This window comes from Syngnathoides biaculeatus, chromosome 5 (genome assembly GCF_019802595.1).
Source record: "Syngnathoides biaculeatus isolate LvHL_M chromosome 5, ASM1980259v1, whole genome shotgun sequence".
NCBI classification, from domain to species: Eukaryota; Metazoa; Chordata; class Actinopteri; order Syngnathiformes; family Syngnathidae; genus Syngnathoides; species Syngnathoides biaculeatus.
Window position 1 is genome coordinate 28,961,129 of NC_084644.1, and position 22,984 is coordinate 28,984,112.

General features: G+C 40.0%; 1 protein-coding gene across 4 annotated transcripts; it reads left to right on the plus strand.

Moving 5' to 3' along the window:
- Positions 1-974: 974 nt before the first annotated feature.
- setdb1b (SET domain bifurcated histone lysine methyltransferase 1b) lies at positions 975-21,246 on the plus strand. Of its 4 annotated transcripts, none has more exons than XM_061820457.1 (25): positions 975-1,134; positions 3,174-3,377; positions 3,453-3,619; positions 5,262-5,305; positions 7,121-7,229; positions 7,348-7,518; positions 7,601-7,802; positions 7,881-7,954; positions 9,103-9,293; positions 10,066-10,195; positions 14,277-14,439; positions 14,520-14,636; positions 14,731-15,019; positions 16,460-16,721; positions 16,796-16,886; positions 17,694-17,810; positions 17,892-18,061; positions 18,337-18,558; positions 18,639-18,806; positions 19,391-19,515; positions 20,110-20,129; positions 20,217-20,335; positions 20,410-20,666; positions 20,772-20,860; positions 20,975-21,246. In XM_061820457.1, exons 1-25 carry the CDS (start codon positions 1,118-1,120, stop codon positions 21,090-21,092), a joined length of 3,636 nt encoding a protein of 1,211 aa, XP_061676441.1. In that variant the 5' UTR covers positions 975-1,117; the 3' UTR covers positions 21,093-21,246. The 4 variants fall into 4 exon arrangements, 3 of the variants coding, with proteins under 3 accessions (XP_061676441.1, XP_061676440.1, XP_061676439.1); XM_061820456.1 differs by lacking the exon at positions 975-1,134 and adding an exon at positions 1,170-1,488 and having other exon boundaries at positions 14,523-14,636; XR_009795083.1 differs by lacking the exon at positions 975-1,134 and adding an exon at positions 1,174-1,488 and having other exon boundaries at positions 20,777-20,860.
- Positions 21,247-22,984: the final 1,738 nt, after the last annotated feature.

Here is a 22,984-nt window from a genome sequence, read left to right on the forward strand (position 1 = left end):
GCAACCAAACACAATCTGAATTGTAATTTTGAAAACTGTTGAAAAAAAGAAAATTCAACTATTCCTTAAAACGTTCATGAACATTCATGTGACGTTTTGGATAACATTTTAACATTCCTGTCATGCAAGTCTAAAGTGCAAGCATTTTAATCCTCTACATATTCACGGTTCGCTAATAAAATCCAAAATAACATTTTTGTCGACAGAACCCAGCAGATAAACCCACTATTTGCAGAAAACATTTCAGGATTTTTTTGTGCTCTTTTTGAAACGCCCTGAATTTCCTTAAGATGGCGTCAAAGCCTTTTCAATTATAAAGCAATGTTAAAGTTATGCATCTCAACTGAGACTTTGTGTGTCGGGAGAAGCTATAATTAATCTGGGTTGTTAGTGGAAGTTACTGAGAGTATGTTACATGTGCATGCTTATATCTGGCCAGTTTTTTTTCAAGTCTCAACCGTTTATTTGCAAGGACAATAAAGTGAGATTGTAATGATATAATGCAAGGGATCATAGTTATTGGGATACAGTATTCCCAGATTCAACTATGAATAGAGTAGTACCTCGATTTGCAAATTTTTGGGGGAACAAGTAGGTGGCATGATTTGGTAGAAAATGAGCTCCCTGAGCTGGTAAGTGTTTTCGCTTTTGATTTGGTGTTTCCGCTTCTGTTTTTGTGTTTGGACTTTACAGCCGCCGTAAGGAAAGGAATGCATGGTGATGCGACATCGGGCGAAGGGAGGCATATGATGACGTATGCCAGAGTGGACACTAAGAAGAAGAGTAAATGTAATTAGTACAATAATTTAACATCAGAACTTGCTCTTTAAGTAGCTGGAGTTTAATTGATTATTAGTAAACACGTTTTAAAATTGAATGACTAAATAAACTTGTGAGGATTAGCGGCTTGGTAGATGGATGGATGGATAAACGGGGGAAAAAAACACGGTGTGCGTTTGTATGTTAACACAACTGAGGGGCGGTGATTAGGTGTATATGGCGGCGAAACTATCGCCGCCCACTCGGATAACCCCGGGAAGCACAACATGCAGCCCTTTATTTCGCTGCTAGCTTCGGGTAGCTAGCTGTTCATGTGAGGGTACGAATACGCAAGAAGATGGATATTAGCGAGGGGTAAGCTTTCCATTTAAACCCTCTTCTTGCTCCACTCTGGTCTCTGTGGCGTATTATATAGAGAGAATATATGTTTGTGTGGCTTGTACTCGTTTGCTGCATCTGTCGCTCAGCACGGGTTGATTTCTCAGCGGTAAAGCTAGGCTAACGTGCTAATCCGTTTGATTTGAAATGAAGCCCCCCTCTTGGCCGTAACATATCGTGTGCTTGTTGGTCTTGCATTGAACGACGAAAATTGAAGACGTGAGCGAGACTGCAAGGGAGAGAAAGGGTGGAGGGGGAGGGAATGTGAGCACTTGAACGCAACATGACTCGTTTGATTGCCATACACATAAACTCGACCAAGACCCTCAGGTAATTAATGTATAAAGTGATCATATTTCCCCAAGCAGGAACTCGCTCTTTCTCTCTCTCTCGGGGGAGGTAACTTGGAATAGTTTTTTATTTTTTTAAATCACTGACATCACCTTTTAAAAACGGGATTTTAAGTTCCCATGGGTTATATTTCTCTGATATACTGTACATTTGTTTCATGATCTGAAATAAAGGGGGAAAACATGCAAAAAAAATATAAGTCTGAGAAAGGAGTCCATACTTTTTCCATGGCGTTGAAATATGGAAATACTACAATCTTGACTCCAAATGAAAATTTGCTCCAAATATCAGTTATCGTCTTCCTTGCTTACTAATAGTTTGTCTTTTGGGGGCTGATCAGCAAATTAAAAAAACATCACAACATAGAGAAATTAGTGTATTTAAATGACCTGTTCATTCACTGTATAGACTTGTGTAGTTAATTGTTTTTTTTCATCTATTTATGCCAGTGAGACATACTGGCAAACATACCAAATTAATGGTCTTCTATTAGAGTTCAAAAAGTACATCCAGAAATTAATGTATGTGCTATTTTGGATGTTGGATTTTTATTAGTGTTTTGCGGAGCCGATCAATGACGTCTTTAATCAGATCTCTAATTTTGACTTCACAATCACTCTGAGACTTATGAGTTTTTTTCCAATTAGATATACAGTAAAGCCTCAGTTCTTGAATGTCCCCATTTTCGAAGAAACCGTTTTTTTGAACGAAAATTTCAAGATTCTTTTCTTGCGTCTGTTTTCGAACAAAAATCGGTATTCGAACGCCCCCGACAAAACCTGGAGATAACATATTGCGCGCAACGCAAGCAGCTAACCCACTTATGACGCGTTTTGCAACCAGCACAGTTTTGTAGGTAGATTTCTTTCGGCTTGTCCCGTTAGGGGTGGCCACAGCGTGACATCTCAGATGAACGCTCACATTTGTTTGGCACAGTTTTTATGCCGGATGCTCTTCCTGACGCAACCCCTCTTGAGAGTGGAGGCCCCCAGTGCGATACGAACTCACGTCCCCTGGTTTACCAAACCAATGCTCTAACAAGTGAGCTATGGTCATTCAGTATCACGTGGCCTCTGTACACAGACGTTTCCCGGTAGTGACTGTTGTTTTTCTCATCAACCCCAAATCATGGCAAGTTGCTTGTTTCAAGTTATTCTGAGCTTTTGTTAATAAAAAAATTTACAAGGCTGGGGGCTGAGTTGCTACAGATACGTCAATGCACTCCCAGCCTTGTACTCTTCTAGTAAAGCATACAGTTCAAGCAAAAAATAAATGTATTTCTTAAATTATTTTAGTATATAAAGTATTTAAACTATACATGTATTTCTACTATGCAGTTTATTATCAGGAAAAGCCAATTTTTTTCAGCTTGGAACACATTATTTCTTTTTCCATTTATTGCAATGGGAAACATCGATTCGGTTGTCGAACAATCATTTCTTGAACCGTTTTCTGGAATGGATTGTAGTCGAGAACCGAGGCATCACTGTACAAGAAATTACTACGGCTGAGAAAAAACAACCAATCAGAGACACAAGCAGTGACTTACAAGATGTTAGACATTATTGGTAAACTTATGGGCAGACTATCAGGGCCTTATACTGACATTTTTCCTTGTTACTTCAGAAAAGCACATTACTCTCACTTGAATGTGACTCTTTCAGAATGGAGGTGGAGGGCTGGGATTCAAGTCTGGGGGAAGAGCTCGGTGTCTCTCTGGACGAGTTGAAGAAATGGATCGACGAAATTGTGGAGAAAAGTGAGGTGGTGCAGAAGAAGCAGGCTCAGCTCACCGAGCTGACAGAGTGGGTGGAGCAGAAGGAACAAGAGGAGGCCGCAACGGAGAAGCTCCTCAATGACGCCAACAAGTAGTCGAACGTGGCGCGGACATTTGTACCGAGGGGCTTTTGCGTGTGCTGAAGCTTCATCGTGTTCCCCCTCAGGTCGCTGGTGGAGTGTGAGAAGCTGGTGAGGGAGACCTACCAGAAGAATGGCCTGGTGTACAAAAGCAGCTCAGAGGACGAAGACGGCGGTGGGGGCCTGCTGGCCTCGGAGGTTATTGAGATAGATGATGATGACGACGATGACGACGTCATTGCTGTCGGCTGCCGTAAGTGTTCTTAAATGTCCAAAAGTGATGCGTCAAGTAAGATACTGCCAAAATCCGCAATTTGAGTTATCATCTTTCCCCATTTAAATGAGTGGAAATTCCATTAAACCACTCCAGCATCCCCTTAAAAACAATACATGTTTACAAAAAGTTGTTTTCAGTAAGGAAAGGGACACTGTAATAATATAGTAATATAGAATATGCAGAGGCGGGTACAGTATCTATACTCAAGTACAAGTACTGTATACTTTAGAATTATATGACTCAAGTAAAAGTAAAAACAAGTCATTTAAATATTTGAGTAAGCGTAAGTACTCAATGAAAGAATAAGAATGTACACAAGAGTAACTTGAGCCATATTTTTTTTTTTTTTTTTAACCAGAACATGAACATCAAATGGGAGTCGACATTCACTTGCCACGATTTCAATTTTGTCCCAACAAAACATGCATTGGGCCCTCCAGCAACATGATTGCTTACATGACTTTGAGAAGAAGCTATTTGCTGAGCAGATTTAGTGATTGTGTGTACGTTTACAACACCATAGGATTTATGTCCATCGATCTTTTCAGCTAGTATTCAATACAAATACCAATATTTAAATAAATGACCCCTGGTTTTGCACAAACTGCATTCATTAACTATGATTAGGAAAAAAAAGAGGACGGCCGAGTCGGCTCCTCAACACGGAAGCGTATTGCGGCCACGTGCACACACCTCTAAACGTTATCTGTGACAGTTTTTTTTTTTTTTTTAAAGGCATTGTTCTCAAATGCATCAATTTGGCATTATAAATACTTCGTAATTTGAAATTAAGAATAATTCCTACCTGAAATTAAATGAACACTTCACAGGCGTGTGTATTTGGTTGGGCACAATCCATCACGTTTAATTGCCCAAATCCATCGATCTTTTCTGGTCTTTTCAGCTGGTATGCTCTAGAATGACCTCTTTGAATATCTGTCTCGTCTGTTGTAACCAACAGCACAACACGTCTCGGCATTGTGAATTTTCTGCTCCGGTTCAATGTCCTCCACACTGTCGAGCAGCTCTTTTTGACCGGCAACATGGCGCTGTGAAAATGGTGACGTCACGTGCACAAGCTCTATTGATCATTGTAACAGAGAAAAGGTATTGATCCTTCTTCTGTTTGAAATACACACGAAACGCTCCCAAACTACTGCTTGTTGTCAAGTGAGTTGATCTAAGGTGCCAAATTTTCCGGATTCACTATACTTTGTTCTGTGCCGCTGCCATATGTTCTGTTACTACGTAGATGTTGAAAATGTTCCAAGAGGACGAGATGATCTGCACGTGACTTCTCTCATGTGTTGACTCTCAGCACTCCACAAATTATTTACAGACATGAGATTTTGACTCTACTCGCATCAACAACCAATCAATGATCAAATTTATCAGTAACAATTTTTGACAATTGATTTATTTAGAAACATGTAAAATACTGTGATCATATCACCAGGCTCATGTTGCCCACTCCTTTGGGTCATGTGAAGTGAAGGAAAGATTTTAAGCGGCCCAGGAAATCTCTGCAATCAACATGGCTTCCTTGAACCTGAATGCCATTTCATTGTTCTCATGACTAACAAGTGATCACTTGTTTCTCTTCTTTTCTACATTTCAGTGGTCCCGCCACAGAAACCCTGCATTACAATCCAAGAGACAATGGTAAGGCGGACCATGAAAAGTTTGACAATATTGTTCTAAGCGATCTTCTTTCCGAGAACTTTTTTCTTCTGACGATACAGTTGAAACCATGTTTGCACCTCCTTTACAAAAAGACAAAGGCAGTCACTGTCACTGTCTGACATGAAATATGACGGGACTTTTCTCATTTCAGGTCATTTAGGATTAGCATTAATTTTTTCAAATGGCTAGATGCCTGAATAATGACCGATTTTTCATGACTTTTGTCCTAGTTCAAATTTAGTACAAAGTACATTACTTTAGTATTTGTTACCATTGACTGTACTACTTGGGTTAAATGTTTGCCTGGTTTGTTTTGACTGTTCCATGATGTTACACAAAGAAGCAGTTGGATTCAGGTATGCATAGTTCAAATACATACATTTAAATCCAGAAGTTAACATACACAATCCAAAAACACTCATTTCATTTTTTGTCTCACTGTCATTGGCTCATTGTCTTGGTTGGAGCTTTGTACATGTTAGTGTTAGTTTTTGTTTTCAATCAAACACAATTAAGGAATTGATTTTAGATGGTGGTCCACCTCACATTCTTCACCTACAGCACAGCATTGCTTCAGTGTCCTCAATTACTTTGTGGTTATAAAGATTTTTTTTTTCAACTTTGTAAAGTTAGACATTAATTAAGCACTTTGTACAAGATGGTTCATAAAATGTCAACAGCGCATTCATAACACTCCCGATCTTGACTAAATTTACCAAACCATTGTCATAAGAGGAAAATGCATTAAGGAAAATTGTGCAACATCTATTGTTAAAATACAAGTAATTTACAAACCACAACTGTCCATATAATTAACTGATGGAATGAGTTGGAATGGAATGATTGATGGATGGAAAGGAAGTGAAAAGGAATTGAACCGCTTTTTATATTTAAGATTTTGAATCCTTAGATTTTTAGTCAAATTGGACTACTTTTGATTTTCGTTGTCCTCTGTCAAGTCAATCTATTTAACTTTGCATTTAATGTAAAAAAATATATATACACAATTCAGATATTCATTCATTCATTCAGCTTTTGAAAAAGTGATTGACATTGGCTATTTTCTGACATGTTGAGAATCAAACAACCCAGTCATTCCCACCGGGTGCACGGTTTGTCTGATTCAACAACAAAACACTAAAACAAAACTGATCAACAAATGAGGCTTGGATCAGTAACTTACCTAACATCCATCCATCCATTTTCTGAGGCGTTTATCCTCACAAGGGTTGCGGGGCCAATCCCAGCTGTCATCATGCAGGAGGCGGGGTACACCCTGAACTGGTTGCCAGCCAATCGCAAAGCACATGGAGACAGATAACAGTCACACTCCCAATCACACCTAGGGGCAATTTAGAGTCTCCAATTAAATTTGCATGGGTTATTTTGAATGTGGGAGGAAAACTGAAGTGCCCAGAGAAAACAACTTACCAAACAATGTTCTACAAATGTGTGGCAAGCAGTGAGTGGCTTTATTACATTCACATCGCAAGTAGACATGCTAATTTACTGTACGACCCTTGTGAGGATAAGGGGTTCATAAAACGAATTGATAGTTTTTTCTTAAAATGTAATTTTAGTTAATTACTCATTGATATAATAAATAAATAGATAGTCCTTTTATTTCGTTTGTTTGTTTTTATTTTTTCAAATTTAGTTTTGCTTTTGTAAATTTTCACTGACTATAATAAGCTTGTGTGGAATGTGGAAGCATACTTATCTGTGTTTATATGGACATGGCCTCATTGTCGGATATTTTTTTATTTTTATTTATTTTTTTGCTGCGCTGTTTAGGATACGTCCACTGCACTTAAGAAAACTGCTGAACAGGTCAACAAATTAGTCCAAATAGTCACCAGGCCTTCTTCAGGGACTTCATTACCCAGATCGCCAACTCAGCCAGGTCACCATACTGTCATGCGCACATACACATACATGCACGCGTGTGCCCACACACACACGGATATACACACAGTGTTAGATTTGTAATGTGTTTGCGTGAGATGTTTTCCCACCCTCAGGTACCTACCCTGCACCGCCAGCCGTTATTGTATCTCAGATTCTTGCCAATCCTGTGGGCCACACTAGCCCCAAAAAGAGAGAAGATGAGCTCCGAGTGGGCATGAGCATTCTGGGAAAGAAACGCATGAAGACCTGGCATAAAGGCGCCCTTGTTGCCATCAACGCCATCGGTGCGTGACTCACACATTTATTTTCAAGGATGACATTCAAAGTTCAAGGCTCACTCACTCATTGTATTCTGTACATCTTCAGGCTCAAATACATTTAAATACAAAGTGAAGTTTGATAAAGGCAAGAGTCTGCTCTCTGGGAACCATGTGGCTTTCGATTACAACCCCACCCTAGAGAGTCTGTTTGTGGGGGCCCGTGTAGTGGCCAAGTACAAGGACAGCCACCAAATGTGGCTCTATGCTGGCATCGTAGCAGAGATGCCCACCACCAAAAATCAAATGAGGTTGGTAGATGAGGTCAAACAAAGGTCAAAAGAGAGTGGACATTTAAATGGTTGCCTGACGTGCTGTGTGTCTCGCAGGTTTTTGATCTTCTTTGATGACGGCTACGCTTCCTACGTGAACCTACCAGACCTCTTCCCTGTGTGCAGACCAAGTAAGGATGTTTTCTTTTCTTGATAGGTTTTACACTGTTGGACCGCAGTATTTTTTATATTCTTTTAATCCTGCGCTCACACTTCAGGTCAGGTGTTAGGAAATGTTGTCATAAGCACCCTTTTCTGAAGTACTGCTATGGCTACAGTAAATATTTAAGATATATGCTACATTTGTGGACTAAATGTTTTGAGGTCTGTAATAGTTCCTTTGAGTATTCTTTAACCTATTAATGATACTGGGAAATAGTTTCACACACAATACTTTTCCATGTAATTGAAAAATCTCATACCTGCTTTTTCCCATATGGCTAGATTATTATTTATATGTTTATTTTGAAAACCTGTCTTCTTCAACTGTTTTGGCCTTTCAGAATGGTGGTCCTTTTATGCTAGAATGGTTTTGTTGTGGAACAGGGGAGTTTGAAATATTCCTTCAGTTTATTTTTATTATTCTCATATTTGTTGAAAATACAGCTGGACAAAAGGAATATTAGGGGACAGAGAGATGGATAATGTGGATATGGGGAATAGGAGTTTGCACAGCAGAACAATGGTGAAACAGTCTAGATATTTGAAGACTATTAACATTAGAACAATCAAATTGTGTTTTTATTTGATGGGGTGGAGGACACACACACCCGGTGAGGGCTTGCAATACCTAATCTACAGGACCAGATAAGAGGACAGAAAAGGGCAAGACAGAATGTGGAAAATGAGCAAGGCAATGCTACGGACAAGTGATGCGTGGAATTCTTTTTTAGTGTCTAAAACAACTGTAAGAAACTTTGAGTTGATATGTTAGTATAACCTGGAATGTTGTTGTTAGTAGTAATTAAAGCCCATAGTGTTTCTGTTGAACTTATTAGTGAATGAACATCATATTACATGTAAGTTAGTCAACTGGTCTACAGAGTTGGGGAGCCAACACATCGAAGAACGTTTTGAGCTCTAGGTGTGGGGAGTCAGCAAGCCTGTCCGGCAGAGGTCCTAACCAATGAAAAGGCACCGACCACCCCCGCTCCCCAATCAAAGCCTCCCCGACCAGTCCCAAAAAGAGCGGCTTGGTCACTGGACCACTGCCCCTATGTTTCTTCAGTATCCAGTTTACCTGGTATGAGTACCAATTTAAGTTTGATTCGATTGACAGTGAAACGTACATGGGAGGACATCGAAGACACGTCGTGCCGAGATTTCATTGAAGAGTACATCACAGCATATCCCAGCAGGCCGATGGTGCTCCTCAAAGTGGGCCAGATCATCAAAACAGAATGGGAGGGAACCTGGTGGAAGAGTAAAGTCGAAGAAGTGGATGGCAGCTTGGTCAAGATTCTTTTTCTGGTAACAAAAAAAAGACTTAATGAAATGAACTAACATTGAAAAATAATACAATTAAGATAAAAAAAAAAAAACATTTACCTCTGTTCAAATGCTATTTTTAATGTAAGTTTTTTATGTGACTTATGACCTGTAAAACTCAATTGTAAAAATATAAACCTTAAATATTTTCAGGAGAGGAAGAGATCATGTTGTTGCACAAATGTGCATAGACTTTTAGAATTGGGGTGTGGTGTTAAATAAAGTTCAGTACATAACTTAAAGTGCTTGTCTGATTCACCCTGAATGAACTTTAGATGTTCTAGCATGCCCTTGCTGACATTATTGTAGTCACAGTGCAAGACATGCCCTGCAGAGATCTTCCACACCATCAGAGGGATCTCATTGTTCAAAAGTATCAATTTGGACAAGGTTACAAAACTCATTGCATTTAATATACAGTGTGACACAGTGGAAGACAGTCAACATCCAATGAAAAAAAAAACTGACAAGAATTACTGGATGTAACTCTAAAATTGCATTGGTCCCGTACAACCAATTAGTCAAGTTATTTCTATGACCACTGTTGGGGCTTTCTTTCATTAACAGAGGGCCGCCAACAATTTTGTCCCTGTCTATATGTCACATCATATGTGGAAATGTTTCCAAATGATTTCTCTTCCTCTCTGTTTTAACATCACAAAAACTTGCCATTTGAACAGGGGTGTGACTTTAATTCTACTGTATATTGTTAAGTGAACTGGACAAAGAGTCACTCTTGTTTGCTGTGAATTAGGATGATAAGAGGAGTGAGTGGATCTACAGAGGCTCCACCAGGTTGGAGCCAATGTTCAATTTGAAGATGACCACTGCCAACACCCAGGAGAAGAAGCTGGCTGGCCAGCTGAGAACACGACCCAATATGGGTAACACCAATTTACATACACTCGCCTGCCTCTTCATTAGGCACACTAATCCTGGGTAATTATTAAATACATTTTAAATCATTTTTAATAAACATGATTATTGATTTAAGAATTGATTTATTCACGTACTAAAACTCTTCTCTAAATAACTTAAAATGATTACCATAAAGTAATCCAGGAACAATTAAAATAATATCCAGGTAAAACAATTAATAAATAAGTAAAATAATAATATACAAACAGTCCAAAGTTTTGCAATGCCTGTGTTTTAGCTTTTTTTTTTTTTTTTAATTGAAGTTGCAAGTTTAATTTCTAATTTTTCTCTGAAATTAAGCACAGAACAAATCAATTACAGTATTCTCATCGCAACAAATACCACGGAATCAATCTACAAACAAAATTCAATTGACCCCTCCGTGGATATTGCGCAATCCGCGTCACTGACCAATCAGAGGCCAGAGATCTGCATAGACCAAAGCCCGTTTTTGCTCCCGCCATTTTCTCAGACAACATTGCATGGTCCAGTATAGGGTTAGTTAGCGTTTTATCGCGTATTTGGGTTATTTAACAAAAAATATGGTTAAGAGGTGTAGTCACGGACTTTGTAATAGTAACGACAGGTATCCTGAAAGGCTAGTTGGTGGAGTTCGATTCGTACCCTTTCCAAAATCGAAGACCCAATACGAAAAATGCCTTCGATGGATCAAACTTTGTGGAAGACCGCATCATCAACTAAATCCATCTAATATCAACCGGAACACATATGTTTGCACGAAGGTATGCCCTATATTTGATTTTCAATACATGTCTAGTATAAATGAATTCGAAGTTCTTCGCTAGCATAACACTGCTGCGTGTGAACGATTGACACACTTATTCTTTGTTGAGCGATATTTAGCGATGATCGGACTGCACAAACGTATTGATTTCTTGCTGGCTCGCGGCCAGAAGCTTAACCAGACGGTGTTTGCACGAAGATATGCCCTAAATTTGATTTTTAATACACGTCTCGTATAAATGAATGAGACGTTCTCCGCTAGCATAACATTGCTACGTGTGAATGATTGAATGAAATCAGAAGCATGGCGTCTCTCTCAGTTAAGAATGTATTGTATTTAGAATCTATAATATATCGTTGATTTGAATGAAATCACAAGCATAGAGTCTGTCTCAGTTCAGAATGTATTATATTGTATTTGCCATTTTTATTGTTTGTCTTACGTGAGCGCACGTGGCGTGACGTCACTTCAGGAGGCGTGGTTAAGTGCCCTGTACGGAGGGGTCAATTCCAAGCCTTCAGCTCATTGCATAAAAATAAGTTAAATAGGTGTTTCAAAACTTTTAAGATAAAGATTGTGTTTATAGTTTGAACTTGGCATATTCACATTCCCATCAAAGGCTATACATGAACATTGAAAATATAGACGTAACTTGCTCATTCCTCGACTGGTTTTCTTGAGGTTTACTTTTCTGTCAACACCAAACTATGTACTATCAATGCATAACATTATAGGGGGAAAAAAACAAAACAAAAAAAATTACTTTTTGAAAAGTTGCTCACATCGTAATTATGCAGACCAAAGTACCAATCAAATTTACAAGACATTTCATTTGGCGTCTTAGGTTAATGTTTCGATACCTTTTGTACCAGATGCTGAATGTTTTAAGGTCATTTTTGTGAACAAAGCCTGAGCCCATTTTCTTTACATTTTTTCATTTATTTATCCAAGATATCTTTTTATGGCTCTAAATTACAATGCAACTGTTCAATATTCTCGACAATTAAGTTAATTATTTAAAAAGGATATACTTGAATGAATATTCGCTGATATTAGATTAGCAGCATCAATAATATTGTTGATTGTGATTCTTTTGGGGTAGTGAACAATATCCAGCAGCTGAAATATGTATTTAACACATCACCATTATTTCTCACTAAATAAATGTACTTACAAAGGTACTATTGACCAGAAAATTTACCAAATGTTGGTAACAACATGTAATCCCGAAATACAGAGAAAGTAGAATAAGATTAGAAATGATGTTTGAAAATGTGAAATGGCAGGAGAAAGTATAGAAAACGGGAAGGAAGATTGGTGCAAAAAGCAATGGAAACCCAAGACAACACCTAAAATCTATCAATAATCACAGAGCACAGCAGCCCCTTGTCAGTGTAAATGAAGATCAGCTGGTTCAGTCCTAATTGATGGCCTACGAAAAGGTTTCAGGTCAAGACTCATCTTGTAATGGTGAAGACCAGAGAGCTGTCTCAAGACGATCGCAAAGTCATTGTTGCAAAACATCACGATGGCATTGGTTACAGGTGCATCGCTAAACTTCTGAGCATTCCAGTGAGCACGGTTGGGGCCATAATACGCAAGTGGAAAGTCAATCGCACCACCGTAAATTTGCCTCGATCAGGTGCTCCTCGCAAAATTTCTGACAAGGGAGTGCAAAGAATAATCAAAAGAGTTGTCCAAGACACAAGGACGAGCTGTGGCGAGCTACCAAAAGACTTGGAATTAGCAGGTACTGCAGTCAGAAGGAAAACCGTGAGTAATGCGGTCTGCCGCCATGGCCTTTATACGCGCTGACCACGCAACACCTCATTGCTGAAAAAATAAAAGCATTTCAAAGCTCGTTTGAAATTTGTTGAACAACATTTGGACAAGACTGATCGACTGGGTGTATATAGTCTCGTCTGATGACAACAAAATTGAACTGTTTGGATGATCTAATGCACACCACGTTTGGAGGAGAAATGGAAGTGCACCCAAGAAGCATCACACTAACAGTGAACTTCGAAGATGGGAACATGATGTTGTGGGGCTGATTTTCAGCAGATCGTACTGGTAAATTTCACATTTATTATATTTATATTATTATAGGGAGAATGAATGGCCAAATGTAGCGAAAGATTCTTGACAGAAAATCTGCTTCATCTATGATAATAATGAAAATGAAATGAGGCTGCATATTTCATCAAAACAATGAGCCAAAACATACTCTCAAAGAAACTTTCACTTATTTTCAAAGAAAAAATTGTATCGCTGGTAGAATGGCCCAGGCAATTACCTAACTTGAATCCAATCAAAAATCTATGGAAAGTTCTTAAACTCAAAGTCTAATGACGAAAGCTTCGAGATTTGTCCTTGTGTGGAGAAATGGGCCAAAACTACACTAGAGCAATGCATGCGATCATTTTACAGTACAGGAGGAACAAACAAAAGGCCTTTGTTACAAAAAAAATTACATGTTCAAAACTTTTTTTTTATATTATTATTATAATAAACTTAATTTCTGATCTTATCTGTTCTACTTTTTGCATTTGTGGATTACTTGGCTTGTCCCAACATCTGGTGAAATTGTCATGCCAATAACACATTTGGAAATATATTTAATGAAGAAATTGAGACGTTGAATAATTTCACTACTTTGGTCTATGTTTTTTATATATAAGCGGCACAGTGGACTCAGCTGGAAAGCCTTGGCCTCACAGTTCTGAGGCCCCGGGTTCAATCCTGGTCCCGCCTCTGTGGAGTTTGCATGTTTTCCCTCTGCCTGCGTGGGTTTTCTCCGGGCACTCCGGTTTCCTCCCACATCCCAAAAACCATGCAAATTAATTGGAGACTCTAAATTGCCCCTAGATGTGATTGTGAGTGCGTCTGTTTGTCTCTGTGCCCTGCGATCGGCTGGCAACCAGTTCAGGGTGTACCCCATCTCCTGCCCGTTGACAGCTGGGATAGGCTCCAGCACTCCTGTGACCTCGTGAGGATAAGCAGCTAAGAGAATGGGTGTGTATGTATGTATGTATGTGTGTGTATATATATATATATATATATATATATATATATATATATATATATAGACCCATTTTTTTATCAGAGTTCCGTTCAAAATCGTGTGTTATTTTTAAATCAAGCACTTTTATACAGCTTTCGTGTTAATTTCAATATTCTACAATTTTTTTTTTTTTGTGTGTGTGTGTGTAGATAGTATTCACTACAACGTTTTTTGGACAATTATTACTTGTTATCAGAGTTTCACATTTTATTCGTTTGCTGCTTGTTATGGCCTGTAGGTGCATTGAGGAGTAAGGGCCCTGTTGTCCAGTACACCAGTGACGGTCATGTTGGCGCCTCTCCCATTGGAGCCTCTCCGGTTAAGAGTGTACTCCCAGCTCAAACTCAACAGACACCAACAACCTCACCAAGCAGTCATGTCACTCAATCGTCACGTCCTGAGTATGTGATATTTTGACTATTTTGATTATGAAATATTCCAACAATATACAATGCATGTCTTTCCTCTTTGTGTGGCCTAGAAGCAGCAAACATCAGATGGCCAAGAAGAGTACTTCTCCTTTCGTTCCAGGTGTAGGCGGCACTCATGCTTCCAAAGTTATGCAGTCTCTCACCTCCAGCCCTGGCAACATGCCAAGGTGAACTGCCAACCTCACAGTAATTAGCAATAAGTGGTACTGTAGCATTGAGTTCACAAGAATGTTTCTTTTAAATCTCTTTTTGTGGTGAAAGAATAAACAGTCCCGCAGTGAGTACCAGCCCAGCTCATTTGCAACCCAGACTGGTGACCACTCCTGCCACCCCGCCCATAATGCCCCACCCAGTAGCCACCATTCCGCACCAGCCGTCCTACCGCGCCCCTGCCGACCGTATCTTCTACATGGAGCACATTTGCCAGCCGGCTTGTTTGAACCGCGTTCGGCCGGCAAAGCCGGACATTCACCGGGGAAAGAACCCTCTCCTCATACCGCTGCTGTACGACTTCAGACGCATGACGGGGCGGCGCAAAGTCAACCGCAAGGTGAGCCCTGGAGTATGCTTTCCATCTTTGCCGAGCAGTGCTTGGCTTTGTTTCTCAAATAGTAATCAACTCTTTTAGAAAGACGTTGCCCCAATTGGTCGCAGGGTAAATCGTTCACGTCGGACTTCCTGAACATAGAAGGCCGTGTTTTTATTTTTACTTTTACTCTCTGGGGAAAACGGGACATATTAAATGTTGTTTTGTTTTCCCACACACATTGAATAGTTAAGTAGTTCGGTTTCACTAAAAGAGCAACTAGCTCTGAAGCAAGTAAACAATCTCATGTGAATCGGTTTAGTGATAAACGTTCTCTTGTGTGCACCGTTGTTCATGTTCCTCTCAGTTCTCCTTTCTTGCCATGCCTCTGCTATTCTCTATATTTGTCCTTTTTGGTTTCCCGTTCATCATTGTAAGGCGGCGCGGTCCCCTTCTTAATCGGGCTGAGGAGGTGCTGTGACAAGGGGGCACATGAAGCTTTTACCCGCTTAGATTCATGGACATTGTTCCGTCCCCTCCATTTATTAATCACCCTCTTTCTGAAGTCTAATCTAAAGGAAAAGACAAACAAATCTTACAAGACTAAGATGGAATTCAAGCAAGATAGCTGTATTGTTCTGTTTTTTTTTTGTTTGTTTTTTTTATACGTCTGTAAGACTGAGAAGCACTGGGAGTACACAAACTGGCCTTGCGTGTCAAACTATAAATTCTGACTTCAGTGGAAATTGTACACACTGTCACCGGTCTCCCCACACTGTAAAACATGATGTTTGCACAACTTAAAACTAAGAATTTACAATATTTGTAACTTTATCTCTGGTTAGCTACGTCTTTGTGCATGTACTCAACATGAGCGGCATGGAAATATATCTGGAAATAATGACTTTTTTCATTTTTATTTTTTTACTTTAAATCAACACTTCTATTTAGTTTGCATAGCTATTTCAATATGTTGCTGTTTAAACATTAATTCACACACAAATGTTAAAATAAAACTTTCTGCAATTGGTACGACGTTTAGCAGGGTGATGGGCATTCTAGACAAATTTCATCATGCATGACAAGTGTTGATCAGTAAGGCATTTTGTAAACTTATAGTTCAGTCGTGATTTCAAATATGAATTCAATGTTTTTTGTACTGTCATTCTTTATGTCAAACGATGGTATGGCAATTAAGTCAACTATTCAAGAGCATTCATGGTCCTGCATTACCTCTCCAAACAAAAACGCAACCCAGTTATGTGCAAATTATGGACTGCCACCAACTTTTTCAGTTGGTCGCACCTGTGCTACCAGTGCAAAATTTAGTGTAGATGGCAAATATATTTGTGTAGCAAATAATTAAAATACAGCGGGAACTAACCAATCTTTTGCAACCCTTGATTTATTATGAAGGGTGTCAACACAATGTAAGCAAATATTTCTTAATCCTTCCCACTGTAGATGACTTTCCATGTGATCTACAAAGCCCCATGTGGCCTCTGCCTACGTAACATGGCCGAGATCCAGCGGTACCTCTTCCAGACTACCTGTGACTTCATCTTTTTGGAAATGTTCTGTCTCGACCCCTACGTGCTGGTGGACCGCAATTTTCAGCCGCTGAGGCCCTTCTATTACATCCCAGACATCACTGGAGGAAACGAGGATATCCCGCTCTCCTGTGTCAACGAGATTGATTCCACACCACCCCCTCAAGTTGCCTACAGTAAGAACGGAATGGATACAGTTAATGACATATCGATTCAGCCTTGAGGTTGACACATTTAATGACTTTTCAAGGCAAAGAGCGCATTCCTGAAGACGGAGTGTATATCAACACAAGTACAGACTTCCTGGTTGGGTGTGATTGCACCGATGGCTGTCAGGACAAGTAAGTCAAACGACTTCATCCATCCATCCATCTTTTCTGCTAATGTACGAGGTATCGAATCTTGGCTCCTTCCTTCCTTTGAGTATGGATGTTCTCACTGTGCTTGCATGGGTTTTCTCTGGTACTCCAGGTTCCTCCCAGATTCCTTAAAGATTCTTATTGGATTTATGAAGTGCTCTTAAAATGTCTTTATGTTTAAATGTTCGCCTGAAGGTTTGTCTACAGTCATGGACAAAATTATTAGACCTCAGGCTGGGTAATTAATCAAAATTTCATCGGGATTCTGATTTAGGCCACACGATGGATGACTGGTAAGCACAGTGGTTTTCAAACTTTTTTTCTTCCCCACCTTTTTTACTGTACATGCTAATTGCATTCGTGTATAGGATAAGGAATTTCACATGTCCTGTGGGATGCAGTGTAGACAATTTCCCATCCATTTTCTATAGCCCTAAATCTCATTACAGTCATTGTTCAGCCTAACCCAGTTGACTTCCACAGAAGAGGTTGGATATAGATTGGACCAATCATCACAGGGCATATAAAGACAAATAACCACTCACATTCACATCTATGACAATTTCGTCATTTCAGTAAACCCAAGATGCATGTTTTTCATTGTGGGAGGAAGCCAGGCTACACAGAGAATATTCAGACAAGCACAGGAAATGTAAACGTCACACAGGACGGTTGAACACTAAAACGTCACAATTTGAAGGCAGGCCTGCAAACTACCAGTCCATTGTGCTGCTCAGCCTGTAGTAGAGCAAGTTTTCTGTTCAAAGAGTCCTTGTGCCTTCCTTTCAGGTCCAAATGTTCTTGCCACCAGTTGACACTACAGGCTACCGGTTGCACTCCGGGAGGACAAATAAACCCAAATGCTGGATTTCTTAACAAGCGCTTAGAGGAGTGCCTCCCCACAGGGTCAGAAATTTGAACTTGACTAGATAGAAAGGCACCACATAACATAATGTCTCATTTGCTCTTTTTTTCCCTACTGCCCAGTATCTACGAGTGTAATAAGCGGTGCAAGTGTTGCTCTCAAATGTGCACCAACCGATTAGTGCAGCATGGTCTGCAGGTGCGTCTTCAGCTCTTCAAGACCCAGAACAAAGGCTGGGGCATCCGCTGCTTGGACGACGTGGCCAAAGGCTCGTTCGTCTGTATCTATGCTGGTACGTCAGTCACGTCCGGGTTTCATAGCTGGAGAATGAAAACTATACACAAAGCTTGTTATTACTCCAAAGTCTCTGATTGTCTTCTAATTTCTGAAACAAAACAATTACTTTATTTATTAAATATTCCAGGTTGAAAATCCCACTATTGTGAATACCTTTTAGACATGTGCAGGCATAACGGATTTTAAACATATGATGTGCTTGAGATGATTACTGAGCTGAAGTCTCATGACGTTTGCTTGACAACATTTGGGGTATTCGCTTCCTTCTAGGTAAAATCCTGACAGACGACTTTGCTGATAAAGAAGGCTTAGAGATGGGCGACGAGTATTTTGCTAACCTGGATCATATTGAGAGCGTAGAGAACTTCAAAGAAGGCTACGAGAGTGAGGCTCACTGTTCTGACAGCGAGGGCAGCGGTGTGGACATGACCAGGTTAAAAATCCAACCGTCTGCCTTAGTGACTAACTCCTTCGGACGGCAGGGCAAAAAGGGTGAGTCCCAGTCGGAATAAGTATGTGACTTAAGTCCTTCTTTGTTTCGCTGACATGTTCTTTCTTCTTTACTCCCACAGCTGGGAGCTCTAGGTCATCCGAGGAAAGCAACGATGAGGAAGAGAAAGAATCAAAGAGTGACGAGAGCGACAGTTCAGACGACACGTTTGTCAAGGACACCTACTTCAGCAGCAGCTCTGTGTGGAGGAGTTATACCACCCGCGGACAGGCTAAAGGCCACAAGGAAGGTGAGCTTTCAGAGTGAAGTGAAGGATCCAGAATGGGTTCCAAAATTACATCATTATGCCCCATCATTTATTTTTGTAGGGTTTCTAAAGGCCCTTTTCCACTGCCTGGTAACGTATCGTATTTGCCTCACTATGAGGCACACCTAAAAGCATTTAAATTTTCTCAAAAGCTGAAAGTGCGCCGTATAATCCGGTGCGCTTTATATATGGATCAATATTGAGTATTTAGCGCAGCTCCATATAATGGATGCATAACGTAACCCCGGACTCTACTGTAGCGTCTATTCTATGGGCCTTATAGTGCGGAGTGCCTTATATATGAAAATGTTTTATAGTAGGTCAGTCATTGAAGGTTGCCTTATAAATGCGGGTGCGCCTTATAATGCGGAAAATACAGTACTTAGAGTGCCAAGACTTTGACGAATCCAACTCTGGATGATTAATCTGGCTATTCACAGTTCGCCCTAGTGCCAGTGTTTTTTTGGGTGATAATACAATAAAAGGGACATTTGAACACTTCAGGATGATTCAAGATATCCTAAAAGATCAAGATTTGTCTTGGTAATGCTTTCCTCATTCCTCAGGGAGTCAAGACAGTAAGGATGGCAATCCTACCCCGTCCAAAGGCGAAGAAAAGTCGCTCCCTGTGCCAGAGGAGATGGGAAAAAGCAAAGTGGCATCGTGGCTCACCAGCCAGGGAATTAAGAAGGTGAGTCTTGAAAAAGAAATTGATGATGATGGTCAGTCATAAATTGTTTTTGGAATTAAGTTTTATTCAGGCTTTAAATTATCGGGATTTTTGGCAAAGATCACCGATCAGTGAGATTTAGAAAAACCTAGAACTGATATCTGATCACAAGATGAAGCAATGTCTTTTACTTTACATTTACTATATATATTTTTGTACTGTATATTGTGTATCTTCAAAAGTATTCTCTATTCGAGTCATGTACTGTAACCAGTAAGGTCACACCAACAGTAATGACAGAAAAAAATGGGTGCTAACTTACTGTAGTCAAATTTCTTCATTGTAATTAAACTCACATGCTAATTGTCGGCCACTACTGATCAAGTGGATCACAGCTGTGTAAAGTCTAGTTTTATTATGACTGTACTACATCATATGGATGGTTTCTAATACATGCCTTATGTTCCATGAGACGTGTCAAAGTAAACTGCAATTGCTGAGTTGTAGTTCAATTCCACGGCATTTTTTTCATCCCTCTCGTGTAGCCTGACAAGTTACTGAATAGTATGCCTTGATTTTGATGTTTTGAATCCTGAATCTCTGTTTCTATCGCAGGACCCTGGAGACAATAAGAGGTGCGTTAAAGACTCGCTACTTCAAATCAAACATATTATCAGTCAAATAGCAGGTTTCAATGCTAACATTCACTTTTTAACTCGCAGCCAAGTGAAGCCCGACATGGCAAAGAAGCCGGACGTGACGACGCTTTCAGACAGCGATGACGTCCAAACCATCAGCTCAGGATCTGATGACAACAAGGAGAAAGAGAAAGCCACCCTGGGTAAGAAGAGAGAATGAATGCTAGCATCCTCCTTACATGCTTCTAACTTTACCCACTTCACCTTCCTTCCTCAGGTGTGGTTAAGAAGCAGGTGGCTGTGAAATCCACCCGCGGCATCGCTCTAAAGACCGGTCACGGCATGATGGTGAAAACGGGCGTGCCTGGAGCCGGGGTGTCCCAGGGCGGCCTGGGAGGGAAGTCGGGGCAGCAGGGACAGACTGGCATGGGTGGGGAGACCGGCCCCAGAAACACCCGACAATTCTTCGACGGGGAAGAGTCGTGTTACATCATTGATGCAAAGCTGGAGGGAAACCTCGGCCGCTACTTGAACGTAAGTGTGCTCTGCAAATTAGTTTTGCTTCATCATGAATGTTTGATCACTCATCATCTCTAGCCTGTCTTTTTTATTTATGTTTTTTTTTTTTTTTTGCCACAGCACAGTTGCAGTCCTAATCTCTTTGTCCAAAATGTCTTTGTGGACACGCATGACTTGAGGTTCCCATGGGTGGCTTTTTTCGCCAGCAAGTGAGTTTGACACTCAATGGTCGTGGGGAAAATTTCATGCTCAAGGGTTGCAATGATGTGACAGTGCTGCATTTATTTGGAATTTCATCACCTTGTGTTCTTGTGATTGTGCAGGCGCATCCGGGCTGGCACGGAGCTTACGTGGGATTACAACTATGAGGTGGGCAGCGTGGAGGGTAAAGTGCTGCTATGCTGCTGCGGCTCCACCGAGTGTAGAGGAAGACTGCTGTGAGCTTGACTGCTCCAGTGAAACATAACAAAAAGCTGTAATGTTTTCTTTTAAGTTGGAATTTTATAACACCTATTTTTCATTTTTTCTATTCATTCATTTCATCAAAAAAAATGGTTTGCATTTGAATAAAATGTCATTTTCTTTAAGGAAAACACCACCATAGTCTGAAATATGTAAGTTCAACTTCAGGAGGGAGGAAGTGCTTGGTGATTGGAAGATTGTTTTTGTTCTGTTTTTAAGATACATTTTACCTAGCGGATTCTGTAATTTAGAGTACCCTCGCCGATGGATGCAGCGTTTTTGTCCCAAAATGGCTGTTAACAGACGGAGAGGTTTGCAAAAGCGTGGTCAGTGTTGCCATTATGGCAAGTTCCCATCTAACCATAAGGTGCCTTTGAAGCTTCATTTCCATTCTATTTCAGTTTCTTTGTATTATAAGTAGGTATGCTGTTAAAAATACAAATTGAGCAAGATGCCACCAAGATGGCTATTTTGTTATTACAAATTGACTGCAACCAAACTGTACTGTAAAAAATATGCCAGTTTGCTGAGTGACTGTGTTCGCTTTTAATGAGCGCATGGTGGTCCTTAGTGACATGATTCAATTATCAAGTTGACTGTATGCGGTTTAACAATAAGAGTCCAAATTTTTGAAGATTATTAAAATAGAATATACATGGCCAATATTAGTGTTAATGTTACTCCTGTTGTGAATTCATTGACGATTTTTGGTTAATTTTCAGGGATTATACCCAAATCTGATTAATCTGGAGACTTGTTCAATCGAGAAATCACTTTAACGGAATCTGTTGCGACAAAATCAAGTCAGACAAAAGACATAAAAAAACTCTAACAAAATGACATGATCCTGAGAAATTGTGGAACAGTCAAGAAATAAAGTAATTGACCTCTATAAGTCAGGAAAGGGTTACAAAAGCAATTTCTAAAGCTTTAGGATTCCAGCCAGCCACAGGGAACACCATGATCCTCACATGAAGAAAACATGGAACAGTGGTGAACCTTCCCAGGTGTGTGTGGTCTATAAAGATTACCCCAAGAGAACAGTGACACCTCATCCAGCAGATCATAAAGGAACCCAGGACAACTTTGAAAGAACTGCAGGCCTCCCTTTCCTCATTTAAGTTCAGTGTTCATGACGATAATGAGGAAAAAATGGCACCCTTGGGAGTTACAAAGCAAAAACCACTGCTGACCAATAAGAACCAAGTGATCTTTTTGCAGAAACACATCTGCATAATCTTCAAGACTTTTGGGAGAATATTACGGTATATGAACTGACAAGATGAAAGTTGAGTTTTGTAGAAAGTACATCTAGTTACATCTGGTTTAAATGTAACACAGCGTTTTAGAATAAGATTACCAGCAACAATCAAACGTGGTCGAGTGATGGTCTAGGGGCGCTTTTGTCCTTCTGGACCTGGACAGATTGCTGTAATCGATGAACCATGAACTCTGCCCTTTAATAGAAAATCCTGAAGGAGAATGTTCAGCCATGAGTTTGTCACTGCAAGCTGAAACACAGTGGTTCTACAGGAGGGTAACAATACAACAGCAAGTCAAGTTCTTAAAGGCTTTAAAAAAAAAAAAAAGATTTTTGAAATGGCTTCGTCAAAGTCCAAACATGAGTCCGATTGACATGGTGGCACTACCCTAAAAAAAAGGATGTTCATACAGTATTTGAAACCCCTTTATTTTTCCTGAATTCAAACAAATCTGCAGGAAAGAGACAACCAAAATATCTCCACACAGATGTGAAAGATCTCATTACCGGTTATGGGGAACGCCTTATTTCAATTGTTGCTACAGAGGATGGCCCAATCAGTTCTTACTGATCTCACTTCTTCTTCCACTACCTTTTCCACAAAGAGCCA